The sequence below is a fragment of the Ranitomeya imitator genome, chromosome 8 (genome assembly GCF_032444005.1).
Source record: "Ranitomeya imitator isolate aRanImi1 chromosome 8, aRanImi1.pri, whole genome shotgun sequence".
Taxonomy (NCBI): domain Eukaryota; kingdom Metazoa; phylum Chordata; class Amphibia; order Anura; family Dendrobatidae; genus Ranitomeya; species Ranitomeya imitator.
In genome coordinates, this window is record NC_091289.1 from 145,372,869 (window position 1) to 145,389,155 (window position 16,287).

A 16,287-nucleotide genomic window follows, 5' to 3' on the forward strand; every position below is an offset into this window, starting at 1 on the left:
CCTGGTAGTAAGTTTCCTAATGGCTTAATTTATCTGTGCCAGAGCACGCCGCTATACGGAGTTATATAAAGGAATCCTTGGAGAAGGGTCATAATCGTCCGTCGTCGTCACCATTGGGAGCAGGGTTCTTTTTTGTGGCCAAGAAGGATGGTTCTTTGAGACCTTGTATTGATTACCGCCTTCTTAATAAGATCACAGTCAAATTTCAGTATCCTTTGCCGCTGCTGTCTGATTTATTTGCTCGGATTAAGGGGGCTAGTTGGTTCACCAAGATAGATCTTCGAGGGGCGTATAATCTTGTCCGAATTAAACAGGGTGATGAATGGAAAACAGCATTTAATACGCCCGAGGGCCATTTTGAGTACCTGGTTATGCCATTCGGGCTTTCCAATGCTCCATCTGTGTTTCAGTCCTTTATGCATGACATCTTCCGAGAGTACCTGGATAGATTTATGATTGTATATTTGGATGACATTTTGGTCTTTTCTGATGATTGGGAGTCTCATGTGAAGCAGGTCAGAATGGTGTTCCAGGTCCTTCGTGCAAATTCCTTGTTTGTGAAGGGGTCAAAGTGTCTCTTTGGAGTTCAGAAGGTTTCATTTTTGGGTTTCATTTTTTCCCCTTCTACTATCGAGATGGACCCTGTTAAAGTTCAGGCCATTTACGATTGGACTCAGCCGACATCTGTGAAGAGCTTGCAGTAGTTCCTGGGCTTTGCTAATTTTTATCGTCGCTTCATCGCTAATTTTTCCAGTATTGCTAAACCGTTGACTGATTTGACCAAGAAAGGTGCTGATGTGGTCAATTGGTCCTCTGTGGCTGTAGCGGCTTTTCAGGAGTTGAAGCATCGTTTTGCTTCTTCCCCTGTGTTGTGCCAGCCAGATGTTTCGCTCCCTTTTCAGGTGGAGGTTGATGCTTCTGAAATTGGAGCAGGGGCTGTTTTGTCGCAAAGAAGTTCTGATGGCTCGGTGATGAAACCCTGTGCCTTCTTTTCTAGAAAATTCTCGCCTGCTGAGTGCAATTATGATGTGGGCAATCGGGAGTTGTTGGCCATGAAGTGGGCATTCGAGGAGTGGCGACATTGGCTTGAAGGAGCTAAACATCGCGTGGTGATCTTGACGGATCACAAGAATTTGACTTATCTCGAGTCTGCCAAACGGTTGAATCCTAGACAGGCTCGATGGTCGCTCTTTTTCTCCCGTTTTGATTTTGTGGTTTCATACCTTCCGGGATCTAAGAATCTGAAGGCTGATGCCCTGTCAAGGAATTTTGTGCCTGACTCTCTGGGTGTTCCGGAGCCGGCGGGTATTCTTAAAGAAGGGGTAATTTTGTCTGCCATTTCCCCTGATTTGCGGCGTGTGCTGCAAAAGTTTCAGGCTGATAGACCTGAGCGTTGTCCTATGGAGAAACTGTTTGTCCCTGATAGATGGACTGGTAGAGTTATCTCGGAGATTCATTGTTCAGTATTGGCTGGTCATCCTGGAATCTTTGGTACCAGAGATTTGGTGGCTAGATCTTTTTGGTGGCCTTCTTTGTCACGGGATGTGCGTTCTTTTGTGCAGTCCTGTGGGATTTGTGCTCGGGCTAAGCCCTGCTGTTCTCGTGCCAGTGGGTTGCTTTTGCCCTTGCCGATTCCGAAGAGGCCCTGGACGCATATTTCCATGGATTTTATTTCTGATCTCCCTGTTTCTCAAAAGATGTCGGTCATTTGGGTGGTTTGTGATCGCTTCTCTAAGATGGTCCATTTGGTACCCTTATCTAAACTGCCTTCCTCCTCTGATTTGGTGCCATTGTTTTTCCAGCATGTGGTTCGTTTGCATGGCATTCCGGAGAACATCGTCTCGGACAGAGGTTCCCAGTTTGTTTCGAGGTTTTGGCGGTCATTTTGCGCTAAGAAGGGCATTGATTTGTCTTTTTCTTCGGCTTTCCATCCTCAGACTAATGGCCAAACCGAACGAACTAATCAGACTTTGGAGACATATCTGAGATGCTTTGTTTCTGCTGATCAGGATGATTGGGTGTCCTTCTTGCCTTTGGCTGAGTTTGCCCTTAATAATCGGGCCAGCTCGGCTACTTTAGTTTCTCCTTTTTTCTGCAATTCTGGTTTCCATCCTCGTTTCTCTTCAGGGCAGGTTGAGCCTTCGGACTGTCCTGGTGTGGATGCGGTGGTGGACAGGTTGCAGCAGATTTGGACTCATGTGGTGGACAATTTGACATTGTCCCAGGAGAAGGCTCAACGTTTCGCTAACCGTTGGCGTTGTGTTGGTCCCCGACTTCGTGTTGGGGATTTGGTTTGGTTGTCATCTCGTCACGTTCCTATGAAGGTTTCCTCTCCTAAGTTTAAGCCTCGTTTCATTGGACCATATAAGATTTCTGAGGTTCTTAATCCTGTGTCATTTCGTTTGGACGTTCCTGCTTCTTTTGCCATCCATAATGTGTTCCATAGGTCGTTGTTGCGGAGATACGTGGCGCCTATGGTTTCCTCCGTTGATCCTCCTGCCCCGGTGTTGGTCGAGGGGGAGTTGGAGTATGTGGTGGAGAAGATTTTGGATTCTCGTGTTTCGAGACGGAAACTCCAGTACCTGGTCAAGTGGAAGGGTTATGGTCAAGAAGATAATTCCTGGGTTTTTGCCTCTGATGCTCATGCTGCCGATCTTGTTCGTGCCTTTCATTTGGCTCATCCTGTTCGGCCTGGGGGCTCTGGTGAGGGTTCGGTGACCCCCTCCTCAAGGGGGGGGTACTGTTGTGAATTCTGTTGTCGAACTCCCTCCTGTGGTCGTGGATGGTACTTCGGCGGGTTCTGTCTGTGGGCTCCCTCTGGTGGCTATGAGTGAAGCTGCTGCTTCTGAGGTTCCTCACACAGGTGACATGGTTTATCCTTTGGTAGGCTTCTCTATTTAACTCCACTCAGATCGTTACTCCATGCCAGCTGTCAATGTTTTAGCATTGGTTCAGTTCGCTCCTGGATCTGCCTGGTGACCTGTCTTCTCCTGCAGAAGCTAAGTTCCTTATTGTTATTTTTGCTCATTGTTTCTTTGTCCAGTTGGTTATCCTGATTTTGTCTTGCTAGCTGGAAGCTCTGGGATGCAGAGTGGCACCCCCCGCACCGTGAGTCGGTGCGGAGGACCCTTTTGCACACTCTGCGTGGTCTTTTGTAGGTTTTTGTGCTGACCGCAAAGATTCCTTTCCTATCCTCTGTCTATTTAGTAAGTCTGGCCTCCCTTTGCTGAAACCTATTTCATTTCTGCGTTTGTGACTTTCATCTTTACTCACAGTCATTATATGTGGGGGGCTGCCTATTCCTTTGGGGAATTTCTCTGAGGCAAGGTAGGCTTTATTTTCTATCTCTAGGGCTAGCTAGCTCTGAGGCTGTGACGAGGCGCCTAGGGAGCGTCAGGAGCGCTCCACGGCTATTTTTAGTGTGTGCGATAGGATTAGGGCTTGCGGTCAGCAGAGCTCCCACATCCCAGAGCTCGTCCTGTATGAGTTTAACTATCAGGTCGGGTGCTCCTAACCACCAGGTCATAACAGACTTCCTTCACGCTCACTGCAATACAGTTCTGCCTTTGATGTCTAGGAGCTCCTTGTCCTTTCTCCTTCGTTCACTGACAGGATCCCACCCCTGTCAGGGACCAACTAACTGAGATGAGCTCAGCCAGCAACTTACTAACTTTTCCTACAGGCAACCAGTTTTTCCTATGTGGGGAGTGACCTAATAAATAGGAGCAGAAGCTCCCCCTGGTGGCCTGGAGTGTGAAATGTGTTGCATGTTTGTGATACCTGGATGCAGTTATCCTTCTTTGCCTCCAAACGTAGCATCACTCTCCCCGAGAGGAAAGCAATACCACAGCGACGACCAGGACCCTGGGGCGCCGCACTGACACGTGTCATGCTGTCATTAAGGACTGCTATGTGGTTCCACTTTTTTAATGGACATTTAAATAAAGGTTTTTTATGTCATTGGATGGACGTGCCATTATTTTTCCTTTTGGCTTTCCTTGGTGCGATATTTCTCAGAAGTGTGTCTTAAAATTTAAGCTGATCACAAGGTTTCTTTCTACTAGTGTCTCAGCAATCTATGAGGAACCTGGCAGTAAGTGTTGAACTTTCCTGCAGCACCCCCACAGGGGAAATAAAGTACTGCACAGTGCCCAATTAAAATGAAAGGGTTTCTGTGCAATGCAAAAAAACAGGAGCGGTTCTCCTAGGTGCTATTTGGCCTTCTGGCCAAGAGATGAGGATCCTGAGAGCAGGTGATCTCTCTATTATTTGATAATGGGGTGTATAAAATTGGTTTTCCAAAGGTCACAACCATTTAATAAAACTTCAATTCATTAGTTAATAAATAATCTTTGTTTTTTATATAGCGCTAACATATTCCGCAGCGCTTTACTGGCATTATCATCACTGTCCCCGATGGGGATCACAATCTAAATTCCCTATCAGTATGTCTTTGGAATGTGGGAGGAAACCGGAGTACCCGGAGGAAACCCACGCAAACACGGAGAGAACATACAAACTCTTTGCAGATGTTGTCCTTGGTGGGATTTGAACCCAGGACTCCAGTGCTGCAGTGCTAACCACTGAGCCACAGTGCTCCCCAATTAGTTGTTATCTCCTCTTGATCATCAGTGGATGACTAAGGCTGCCGTCACACTATCAGTATTTGGTCAGTATTTTACATCAGTATTTGTAAGCCAAAACCAGGAGTGGTTGATAAATACAGAAGTGGTGCATATGTTTCTATTATACTTTTCCTTTATTTGTTCCACTTCTGGCTTTGGCTTACAAATACTGATGTAAAATACTGACCCAATACTGCTAGTGTGACGGCAGCCTAAGGCTACCAGAGTCAGGCTGCCATCACACTAGCAGTATTTGGTCAGTATTTTACATCAGTATTTGTAAGCCAAAGCCAGGAGTGGAACAAATAAAGGAAAAGTATAACAGAAACCCGTCACCACTTCTGCATTTATCACCCACTCCTGGTTTTGGCTTACAAATACTGATGTAAAATACTGATCAAATACTGCTAGTGTGACGGCAGCCTAAGAGCTGCTGTTTCTTATGAATAAACCGATGTCGGTTCCCTAATATTTGTGCTTTATTTTCACAGGTAGAGTATTCGTCCATGAATGGGCTCATCTCAGATGGGGGGTCTTTGATGAGTACAATGAAGACATTCCGTTCTACATCAGTAAACAGGGCAATGTTGAAGCAACAAGGTGAATAAATACATTTTTTAAGTTCTGTAAAATCACACTATGCAGGGATGGCTTTTGAAGTTATAACTACAGAAGCATTATATGTGGGGGGACAGCCTAGATTCATGAGACTTTAGTAGGTTGAACGTAAACTATCTCATTCTGACATATATGATGCTACGTCATAAGGACATTTAAGCCCTAACCACCCTTTAATTAAACAAAAAGGAAGATATAGGATTATCCTATAAATAAATATGTAGAAATGTGTACAGACACCAGTGTTAATAGCATGCCAGTGATCGCAGTAGTAATTTACCAAGAAGGTGGGTTTTATGTTCATAAATCTTGGAGTATTCAATATTGGTTTAGGCGGTCAACAGGGGGTTATCTGTCTAGAAATCGGGTATTTTTTTCTGGGTTTCCAGTTTAGTATCTCTCAAGATGATTGTTGATGCAAACCTCACTAAGGCCACGTTCACACCTTCAGTATTTGGTCAGTATTTTACATCAGTATTTGTGAGCCAAAATCAGGAGTGGAACAATCAGAGGAAAAGTGTAATAGAAGCATATCACCATTCCCCCACTCCTGGTTTTCGCTTACAAATACTGATGTAAAATACTGACCAAATACTGAAGGTGTGAACCTGGCCTAAAGCCTACAGTTCATCCAAGGTGAAGAGGAAGGAATTTATTGATATGAAACCTCTGCTAATCCCATGTATGGGAAAATCCACAGTAACTTCCTTATAGCAAATTTAATGAAAGATAATCTCAGAGTAAATAGTACAATTCGTTCTATGCTTGATATATTATCTAATTATCTATACAAAGAATTCACGAGCCCTACTCGCATATGAAATATTATTAACTTGCACAACATACACCAACATACCATATCAATGCCATTGCATTAGTCCATTTCAATGCAGGAAGACCCATGTTGTTGATTGACATCTGATTAAAGTGACTGAAGAAGGTTTGCACAATATGGAATTACAATTACAAATGTAATTGGAGGATCACTGGTCACGCTGCTAAACAAGTTAGGCAATGTTACCATCTAGTGCACTCACCAAAACCGTGTACTTTTGGCCTACGCTGGGCTGGTATATATATCTTGAAAAGGGGGTCTGCTTATCTTTTCAAAGTCATCCAGCCCCCTTCACTCACTGCTCTGAACTTGTGAAAGTTAGTCAGCTCATTTCATTCAATGGTCTAGTCAAGTGAAATTAAGCCAGCCCCCTTAATTTATTCCGCTGGTCATATGAAAGTAATCCAGCCTCCTTCACTCACTGCTCCGGTCACATGTAAGTCAGCCAGTCACCTTCACTCACTGCTCCGGTCACATGAAAGTCATCCAGCCCCCTTCACTCACTGCTCCGGTCACATGAAAGTCATCCAGCCCCCTTCATTCACTGCTCCGGTCACTTTAAAGTCATCCAGCCCCCTTCACTCACTGCTCCGGTCACATGAAAGTCATCCAGCCCCCTTCACTCACTGCTCCGGTCACATGAAAGTCATCCAGCCCCCTTCATTCACTGCTCCGGTCACATGAAAGTCATCCAGCCCCCTTCACTCACTGCTCCAATTACATGAAAGTCATCCAGCTCCCTTCACTCACTGCTCCGGTCACATGAAAGTCATCCAGCCCCCTTCACTCACTGCTGCAATCACATGAAAGTCATCCAGCCCCCTTCACTCACTGCTCCAATCACATGAAAGTCATCCAGCCCCCTTCACTCACTGCTCCGGTTACATGAAAGTCATCCAGCCCCCTTCACTCACTGCTCCGGTCACATGAAAGTCATCCAGCCCCCTTCATTCACTGCTCCGGTCACATGAAAGTCATCCAGAACCCTTCACTCACTGCTCCGGTCACTTTAAAGTCATCCAGAACCCTTCACTCACTGCTCCGGTCACATGAAAGTCATCCAGCCCCCTTCACTCACTGCTCCGGTCACATGAAAGTCATCCAGCCCCCTTCACTCACTGCTCCGGTCACATGAAAGTCATCCAGCCCCCTTCACTCACTGCTGCAATCACATGAAAGTCATCCAGCCCCCTTCACTCACTGCTCCGGTCACATGAAAGTCATCCAGCCCCCTTCACTCACTGCTCCGGTCACATGAAAGTCATCCAGCCCCCTTCACTCACTGCTCCAATTACATGAAAGTCATCCAGCTCCCTTCACTCACTGCTCCGGTCACATGAAAGTCATCCAGCCCCCTTCACTCACTGCTGCAATCACATGAAAGTCATCCAGCCCCCTTCACTCACTGCTCCAATCACATGAAAGTCATCCAGCCCCCTTCACTCACTGCTCCGGTTACATGAAAGTCATCCAGCCCCCTTCACTCACTGCTCCGGTCACATGAAAGTCATCCAGCCCCCTTCATTCACTGCTCCGGTCACATGAAAGTCATCCAGAACCCTTCACTCACTGCTCCGGTCACTTTAAAGTCATCCAGAACCCTTCACTCACTGCTCCGGTCACATGAAAGTCATCCAGCCCCCTTCACTCACTGCTCCGGTCACATGAAAGTCATCCAGCCCCCTTCACTCACTGCTCCGGTCACATGAAAGTCATCCAGCCCCCTTCACTCACTGCTGCAATCACATGAAAGTCATCCAGCCCCCTTCACTCACTGCTCCGGTCACATGAAAGTCATCCAGCCCCCTTCACTCACTGCTGCAATCACATGAAAGTCATCCAGCCCCCTTCACTCACTGCTCCGGACACATGAAAGTCAGCCATCCCCCTTCATTCACTGCTCCGATCACATGAAAGTCAGCCAGTCACCTTAATTTATTCCTCCGGTCACATGAAAGCCAGTCTGCTACCTTCACTCACTGCTCCGGTCACATGAAAGTCAGCCTACGTCTTCCCTCATTGTTGCAGTCATGTGAAAGTCACCCCTTTATTCAATATTGCAGTGTCTAGAAAATCAACCAGCCCCCTTTATTCACTGCTCTGGCTACATAAAAGTAAGCCGGCCCAGTTCACTCACTGCTCCATTCTGGTGGAAGTTAGTTGTCCACATCACTTATTACCGCGATTTTGTGAATGTCAACAGGCCGTTTCCACTCACTGCTCCGGTCAGGTACCAACATAGGAAACAGAGAGAGCAATCAGCTACCGGCAGGTCAGGGCGCCTGGGCTAACTGGAAAGTATTCATGAGTTTTAGAACTTACTATTTAAGGCTTCCTTCACACGTCCATATAAACCACGTGCGTGAAAAACCGGTACCGGTGTTAATGTTTTCCCGGTATGGATAAAGACATTCCAAAGCTTCTCCTATACTTTGCAATGTTAAACACGTACAGGACACAGATGGCATCTATGTGCTACACACGTATTTTCATGAACCCATAGACTTGTATCGGCTTTTGTCATCCATGCTGCCAGAAAAAAGCGGCCATGTGCCCAGCACCAAAGATCGTAATGAGCACGTGTGGGGCCCGTGAGAGGCCGAAACACCATTTAGCTCTATTTTTTTTTAATTGTTTCGAAAACTCCTTTAATTAAACCACAGAGCATGTACGTGCACTCTTAGGGAAGACTGAAGGAATTTGCAGTCAGCAAGAACTAACATGTTTGTTTTTTGTTTTTTTTCAGATGTCCTCTGAACTTAGGTGGAGTAAATAAAGTTGATGTTTGCCTAGGAACGAAATGTGAAAAAGCAGACTGTGAAATCGACCCATTAACCGGTGTCTTTGAAGACGAATGTGCATTTTACCCTAATGTGGACCGAGATGTCCATGAATCTGTCATGTACGGACAAGCCCTGGATCCTGTAAGTGCTCATACTATAAGTGCTTTATTGTTACTGACCCAATTAATTCCAGGGTTAGGAAGCCAAGTATGGAAATGTCACTCTTTATTTGTACAAGTGAATCGGGCCGAGCTGCAATAACAGAGAAGGATAATCCGGTTTCATTTCTTAAAAAAAGAACATAAAAAAAATAGAAGGCAGAATTTTTTTTTAGAGTTTCTTACTACCAAATAGACTGGTCTTCAGTATGAAGGCTAACAAGCCCAAAAGTAGTATACGAGCTGGGAAAATGGCTCTCTTCTTATTATGGCTCATGAGCACGACTGATTTTCCTGTACAAGTGTTAGCCGTGGTTTTCACTGATGGCACTTGTACCTTTCATAATCTATGGGGATCTGCACATCTCTAGTTATTTTTCTCCTCTTACCAAGTGGTCAATGGACAAAAAAATGAGACATGTCCGATTTTTGATCCAGTTGTCAAATTAACCCCTTAAGGACCAGGAGTATTTCTGTTTTTCCATTTCCATTTTTTTCTCCCCTTCTTCCCACGGCCATAACTTTTTTATTTTTCCATCAATATGGCCATGTGAGAGCTTGTGTTTGCGGGACGAGTTGTACTTTTGAATGGCACCATTGATTTTACCATATCATGTACTGGAAAATGGGAAAAAAATTCCAAATGCGATGAAAGTTCAATTCCACAATTGTTTTTTGGATTTTTTTTACTATGTTCACTAAATACTAAAAGTGCATGTAGAAAAGCCGCGGAGACACCATCACGTGTTTCTCAATGCAAGCAATAAATAACCAGGTCTTTCACCGGGAAGGAACAACCACGGGAAGGGCAGCATCCAAAAAGGAAAACCACCTATGCCAAAACATGGTATCCATCCACAGACAGCTGTTTCGGGGTATTTGCCCCTCATCAGTGTGGAGTAGGAAACTGGTTATTAGGAGCAGTGCCTAGTGAAAGGACTATAAACATAAGGATGAATGACCTCGGTGAGATCAAAACATCCAACACCGCGAAGACACCATCACGTGTTTCTCAATGCAGTGATCCAGAACACTGCTCCCATCCCTTATGGGAAATATGCAAATGCATGTAGAAAAGCCGCGGAGACACCATCACGTGTTTCTCAACGCAAGCAATAAATAGCCAGGTCTTTCACCGGGAAGGAACAACCACGGAAAGGGCAGCATCCAAAAAGGAAAACCACCTATGCCAAAACATGGTATCCATCCACAGACAGCTGTTTCGGGGTATTTGCCCCTCATCAGTGTGGAGTAGGAAACTGGCTATTAGGAGCAGTGCCTAGTAAAAGGACTATAAACATCACTGCGTTGAGAAACACGTGATGGTGTCTCCGCGGTGTTGGATGTGTTGATCTCCCCGAGGTCATTCATCCTTATGTTTATAGTCCTTTATGACATCATCATCATAGGCCTTGTTACATTGGTCCCAGCTCTCTGCAGTTCATTCACTAGGTCCCCCCGCGTGGTTCTGGGATTTTTGCTCACCGTTCTTGTGATCATTCTGACCCCACGGGGTGGGATTTTGCGTGGAGCCCCAGATCGAGGGAGATTATCAGTTGTCTTGTATGTCTTCCATTTTCTAATTATTGCTCCCACTGTTGATTTCTTCACTCCAAGCTGGTTGGCTATTGCAGATTCAGTCTTCCCAGCCTGGTGCAGGGCTACAATTTTGTTTCTGGTGTCCTTTGACAGCTCTTTGGTCTTCACCATAGTGGAGTTTGGAGTCAGACTGTTTGTGGGTGTGCACAGGTGTCTTTTTATACTGATAACAAGTTTAAACAGGTGCCATTACTACAGGTAATGAGTGGAGGAAAGAGGAGACTCTTAAAGAAGAAGTTACAGGTCTGTGAGAGCCAGAAATCTTGATTGTTTGTTTCTGACCAAATACTTATTTTCCGCCATAATATGCAAAAAAAATGATAAAAAAACAGACAATGTGATTTTCTGGATTTTTTTTTCTCAGTTTGTCTCCCATAGTTGAGGTCTACCTATGATGTAAATTACAGACGCCTCTCATCTTTTTAAGTGGTGGAACTTGCACTATTGCTGACTGACTAAATACTTTTTTGCCCCACTGTATATATACTAGATTATGGCCCGATTCTAACGCATCGGGTATTCTAGAATATGCATGTCCCCGTAGTATATGGACAATGATGATTCCAGAATTCGCGGTAGACTGTGCCCGTCGCTGATTGGTCGAGGCAACCTTTATGACATCATCGTCGCCATGGCAACCATTATGACATCTACGTCGATACTGTGCCCATCGCTGAATCAGAAACGTGAGATGTCTACGTCCTTTATGACATCATCGTCGCTGTGCCCGTTGCTGATTGGTCGAGGCCAATCCTGGCCTCAACCAATCAGAGACGCGGGATGTCTACGTCCTTTATGACATCATCGTCGCTGTGCCCGTTGCTGATTGGTCGAGGCCTGGCGGCCTCGACCAATCAGAGAGGCAGGATTTCCAGGACAGACAGACAGACAGAAAGAAAGACAGACAGACAGAAAGACAGACAGACGGAAAAACCCTTAGACAATTATATATATAGATTGTCTAAGGGTTTGGCTATCTGTCCTGGAAATCCCACGTCGCCGATTGGTCGAGGCCGCCAGGCATTTTGGTTTATTTTCATTTTTCTCATCCTAAAAACCTTGTTACATGCAGTCATTTAACACCTACCATTGTTCACTTCCAGGTCCATGCATTCTGCAATGAACAATCTCATAACAAAGAGGCTCCAAATCAACACAACAGATTGTGTAACCAGAAGAGCACATGGGAAATCATCATGAATTCTCCTGACATGAAGACAAGTGCTCCATTAACCAACACCAATATTCCTGATCCTACATTCGACTTGCTGCAATACAAGGACAGAGTGGTCACCTTGGTTCTTGATGTTTCCGGGAGTATGGGCACTGTAAGTGCTCATTTTATTTGTTCTTTTATGATTGTACTTGAAGTCCCGTTCTCCGTATTTGATAGTAAAATTGTCCGAAAACTACTTCATCCAAGAGGATAACACAGTCACCTATCATTACCCCTAATACTCTTATCATATGACTAGATGGTGACCTGATTCTAACGCATCGGGTATTCTAGAATATGCATGATTCTAACGCATCGGGTATTCTAGAATATGCATGTCCACGTAGTATATTGCCCAGCTACGTAGTATATTGCCCAGTCACGTAGTATATTGCCCAGCTACGTAGTATATTGCCCAGCTACGTAGTATATTGCCCAGCCACGTAGTATATTGCCCAGCCACGTAGTATATTGCCCAGCTACGTAGTATATTGCCCAGCCACGTAGTATATTGCCCAGCCACGTAGTATATTGCCCAGCTACGTAGTATATTGCCCAGTCACGTAGTATATTGCCCAGCCACGTAGTATATTGCCCAGCTACGTAGTATATTGCCCAGCCACGTAGTATATTGCCCAGCCACGTAGTATATTGCCCAGTCACATAGTATATTGCCCAGCCACATAGTATATTGCCCAGTCACATAGTATATAGCCCAATCACGTAGTATATTGCCCAGTCACGTAGTATATTGCCCAGCGACGTAGTATATTGCCCAGCCACGTAGTATATTGCCCAGTCACGTAGTATATTGCCCAGCCACGTAATATATTGCCCAGCCACGTAGTATATTGCCCAGCCACGTAGTATATTGCGCAGTCACATAGTATATTGCCCAGCCACGTAGTATATTGCCCAGTCACGTAGTATATTGCCCAGTCACGTAGTATATTGCCCAGCCACGTAGTATATTGCCCAGCCACGTAGTATACAGCACAGAGCCACGTAGTATACAGCACAGAGCCACGTAGTATACAGCACAGAGCCACGTAGTATACAGCATAGAGCCACGTAGTATACAGCACAGACACGTAGTATATTGCCCAGCTACGTAGTATATTGCTCAGCCACGTATGTAACAGGTTAAAAAATAAAAAATAAACATACTCACTTTCTGAAGGGCCCCTTGTGGTCCTGTCGCCTGTGTGCGGTGCACTCAGCAGCTTCCGGTCCCAGGTTTGGTATGAGCAAAGGACCTGTGATGACATCGCGGTCACATGACTGTGACGTCATGGCAGATCCTTCTCGCATAGCATCCTTAGCACCGGAACCTGCCGCTTGCACTGCCGAGGACAGGACGACACGTCTGAGGGTGAGAATAACTTTTTTTTCTTATTATTATTTGTAACAGTAAATCTTTTTACTATTGATGCTGCATACGCATCATCAATAGTAAAAAGTTGGTCACACAGGGTTAATAGCTGCGTAACCGGAGTGCGTTACACCGCGGTCCGGTAACGCTGGCATTAACCCTGTGTGAGGGCTGACTGGATGACTGGAGGGGAGTACAGAGCGGGCACTGACTGCGGGGAGGAAGGAGGGCCATGTTGCTGCCAGACTGCGCCCGTCGCTGATTGGTTGTGGCAATGGTCGTGGGCGTTTTGCCACGACCAATCAGCGACTTGGATTCCATGACAGACAAGAGCACATTATTCTGGTGCCTCACACATTCAAAATGTAATGATGGAGATGCTGAAACCTTGAATATGGTCTCATATAATTCTTAAATCCCATTCCTCATCATTAAAGGTTTGTTCTCATCACTGGCAAGAGTCAAACTGTGAATCAAGCAGGAGTGTACATCCCCATCCTCAGCAAACAGAGGCAGTGCACTCCTACTTAATTGACAGTTCAGACCAGCGGCATCCTTGCACCACAGGTCCAAACTCTGCAATATCAGATGCTAATATATGGGGTACCTTTTCCCTCGGCAGCATAGGAGGAGTGCAGTAGCACTTAAACTAGCCAGATTGGGAGCCAAGAGTGCGCCCCAGCGATCTTCCGAGAATATAGAAGACAGAGAAAGGATTCAAAAGGATCTAGATAAGCTTGAACAATGGGCAGCAGCTAATAGAATGGTATTTAACAGGGATAAATGCAAGATTCTACATCTGGGCAAAAAAAACAAAAATTACATCTATAGAATGGGAGGAATAGAACTAAGCAACAGCATGTGTGAAAAAGACTTTGGAAACTAATAGATCACAGACTGCACATGAGTCAACAGTGTGATGCAGCAGCCAAAAAGGCAAACACAGTTCTAGGATGTATTAAGAGAAGCATAGAGTCTAGATCACGTGAAGTCATTATCCCCTTCTACTCCTCCTTGGGCAGGCCTCATCTGGAATACTGTGTCCAGTTCTGGGCACCACATTTTAAAAAAGATATTGAAAAACTCAAGTAAGTTCAGAGAAGAGCGACCAGGATGGTGAAAGGACTACAAAGTACGTCCTACGAGGAATGGTTAAAAGATCTGGGAATGTTTAGTTTGCCAATTAAAAGGCAAAGAGGAGACTTAATAGCTGTCTACAAATATCTGCAGGGATGTCACAGTGTAGAGGGATCATCCTTTTTCTCATTTGCACATGGAAACATGAGAAGCAATGGAATGAAACTGAAAGGGAGAAGAGACAGATTAGAAATTAGAAAAAACATTTTGACAGTGAGGGTGATCAATGAGTGGAACAGGCTGCCATGAGAGGTGGTGAGTTCTCCTTCAATGTAAGTCTTCAAACATAGGCTGCCCAGACCTCTGTCTGAGATGGTTTAGTGAATCCGGCATTGAGCAGGGGCTTGGACACGATGACCCCAGATGTCCCTTTCAACTCTAACCTTCTATGATTTTCTGAGATTAGCACTTGCAAGTTTTATTGGAATCGGCTTGTAAGCAATATGTATGGCCAGTGACCTAGATTACTGTCAGTAAGCAATAAATATCCTTCCATTCTTGAGAACAATTTTTACAGGCAGTTTGCAAACTTACCCAAAGTAAAGAACATGAGACAACCCCTTTAATATGGCCATATGATTTTGGGCTAATAGAGTTATTGTTCCCATGTTGTTTAATGGGTACAATCAGGTAGACAGTGAAAAAAAAACACATTATACACTAAATATTAAAAAACTCTCTTCAATTAAAAAAAACAAAAAAACTTTTTAAAACCTTTTTACCAAATACGAGTCATTATGACTGTAGAGGTGTCAAATTAGATGAAAACTCACTTTTAAATGACCCATATTGGTATAATAATTTGCATCTTTACATTACAGAATGACCGCATTTCCCGTCTCTACCAAGCCTCTGAAGTTTACATCATGCAAATAGTTGAATCCGGATCCCATGTTGGCATTGTTGTTTTCTCCACCGATGCGATAGTTAAATCTGAATTGGTGAAAATCGTTGATACTTTCCAGCGTGAACAACTGAAACAGCTTCTCCCCAAAGGAGCTACTGGTGGCACAAACATTTGTGCTGGAGTTCGTAAGGGACTGGAGGTAAAGTATTTTCTTTCAATAGTTTATTTAAATTTTTTTATATAAAAAGTTTTACATGGAAAGATGCTTTCCTAGTGGTAATATACCAGTGTCATAATAAACTACATGCTCATAACATACAAAATCCTTTATTGAGTCATTGAAAATTTGTTTTACAAATCAAAATTTAAGAAACTATTTAATGACATAATCTTAAGGATCAGCCAGTAACCCTCCCTAGACCTCTAAGCATAAGATATTAAAGTATACCTACAATAGATCTTCACGGGGAAGGGATATTCGTATCCAATATCACTCTACACCATCAGCGATAATGGATAATAACCTCCAAAGTACTCCAGACTCCATATAATATTTCAGGAATACTGTTACTTAGGGTGCATGTACACTACATGGTTATCGAGAATGGTCATTCTTAGGAAGGCTTGTTTCTAGATAGTCAGTCTAAATAGGTTCCCAACCGCCCAATGAAAAGGCCTCCAAAAACTCAACAAACTAGCAAAATGCTCATAATTCTCAGCAGCACTTTATGCTGAGTAAGCAGGACATGTGCTGCCGAGTTCAGTGACAGTCTACAGTGGTATATAAAGGTTTGGGGCCCCAGCTGAACATTCTGTCATTGTGAACGGTTAAGCAAGCTTAACATCAGATGATCTCTAAAGGTGTAAAGTTAAAGATGACACATTTCCTTTGTATTTTGCGCAAAAAAAATTAACATTTTAAAAATTACAAAAAGGAAAATGACCCTATGCAAACGTTTTGGCACCCTGCATGATTAGTACGTAGTAGCACCCCCTTTTGAAAGTATCACAGCTAATAACGCTTGACCAGGGGTGCTCAAATTTTACATACCACAGTATGCCCACAAAGCGATCTTACTACTGATCATTCTGAGTGC

At 44.3% G+C, this 16,287-nt stretch overlaps 1 protein-coding gene across 2 annotated transcripts in view; it reads left to right on the plus strand.

Annotated features, from left to right (window-relative positions):
- LOC138648041 (calcium-activated chloride channel regulator 1-like) overlaps positions 1-16,287 on the plus strand; it is a 55,222-nt gene that overhangs the window by 16,603 nt on the left and 22,332 nt on the right. For both annotated transcript variants that reach the window (XM_069737513.1, XM_069737514.1), the window contains exons 5-8: positions 5,117-5,225; positions 8,825-9,002; positions 11,722-11,946; positions 15,165-15,389. In XM_069737513.1, the coding sequence (XP_069593614.1) occupies positions 5,117-5,225; positions 8,825-9,002; positions 11,722-11,946; positions 15,165-15,389 (737 nt within the window). The remainder of the gene's footprint in view (positions 1-5,116; positions 5,226-8,824; positions 9,003-11,721; positions 11,947-15,164; positions 15,390-16,287) is intronic.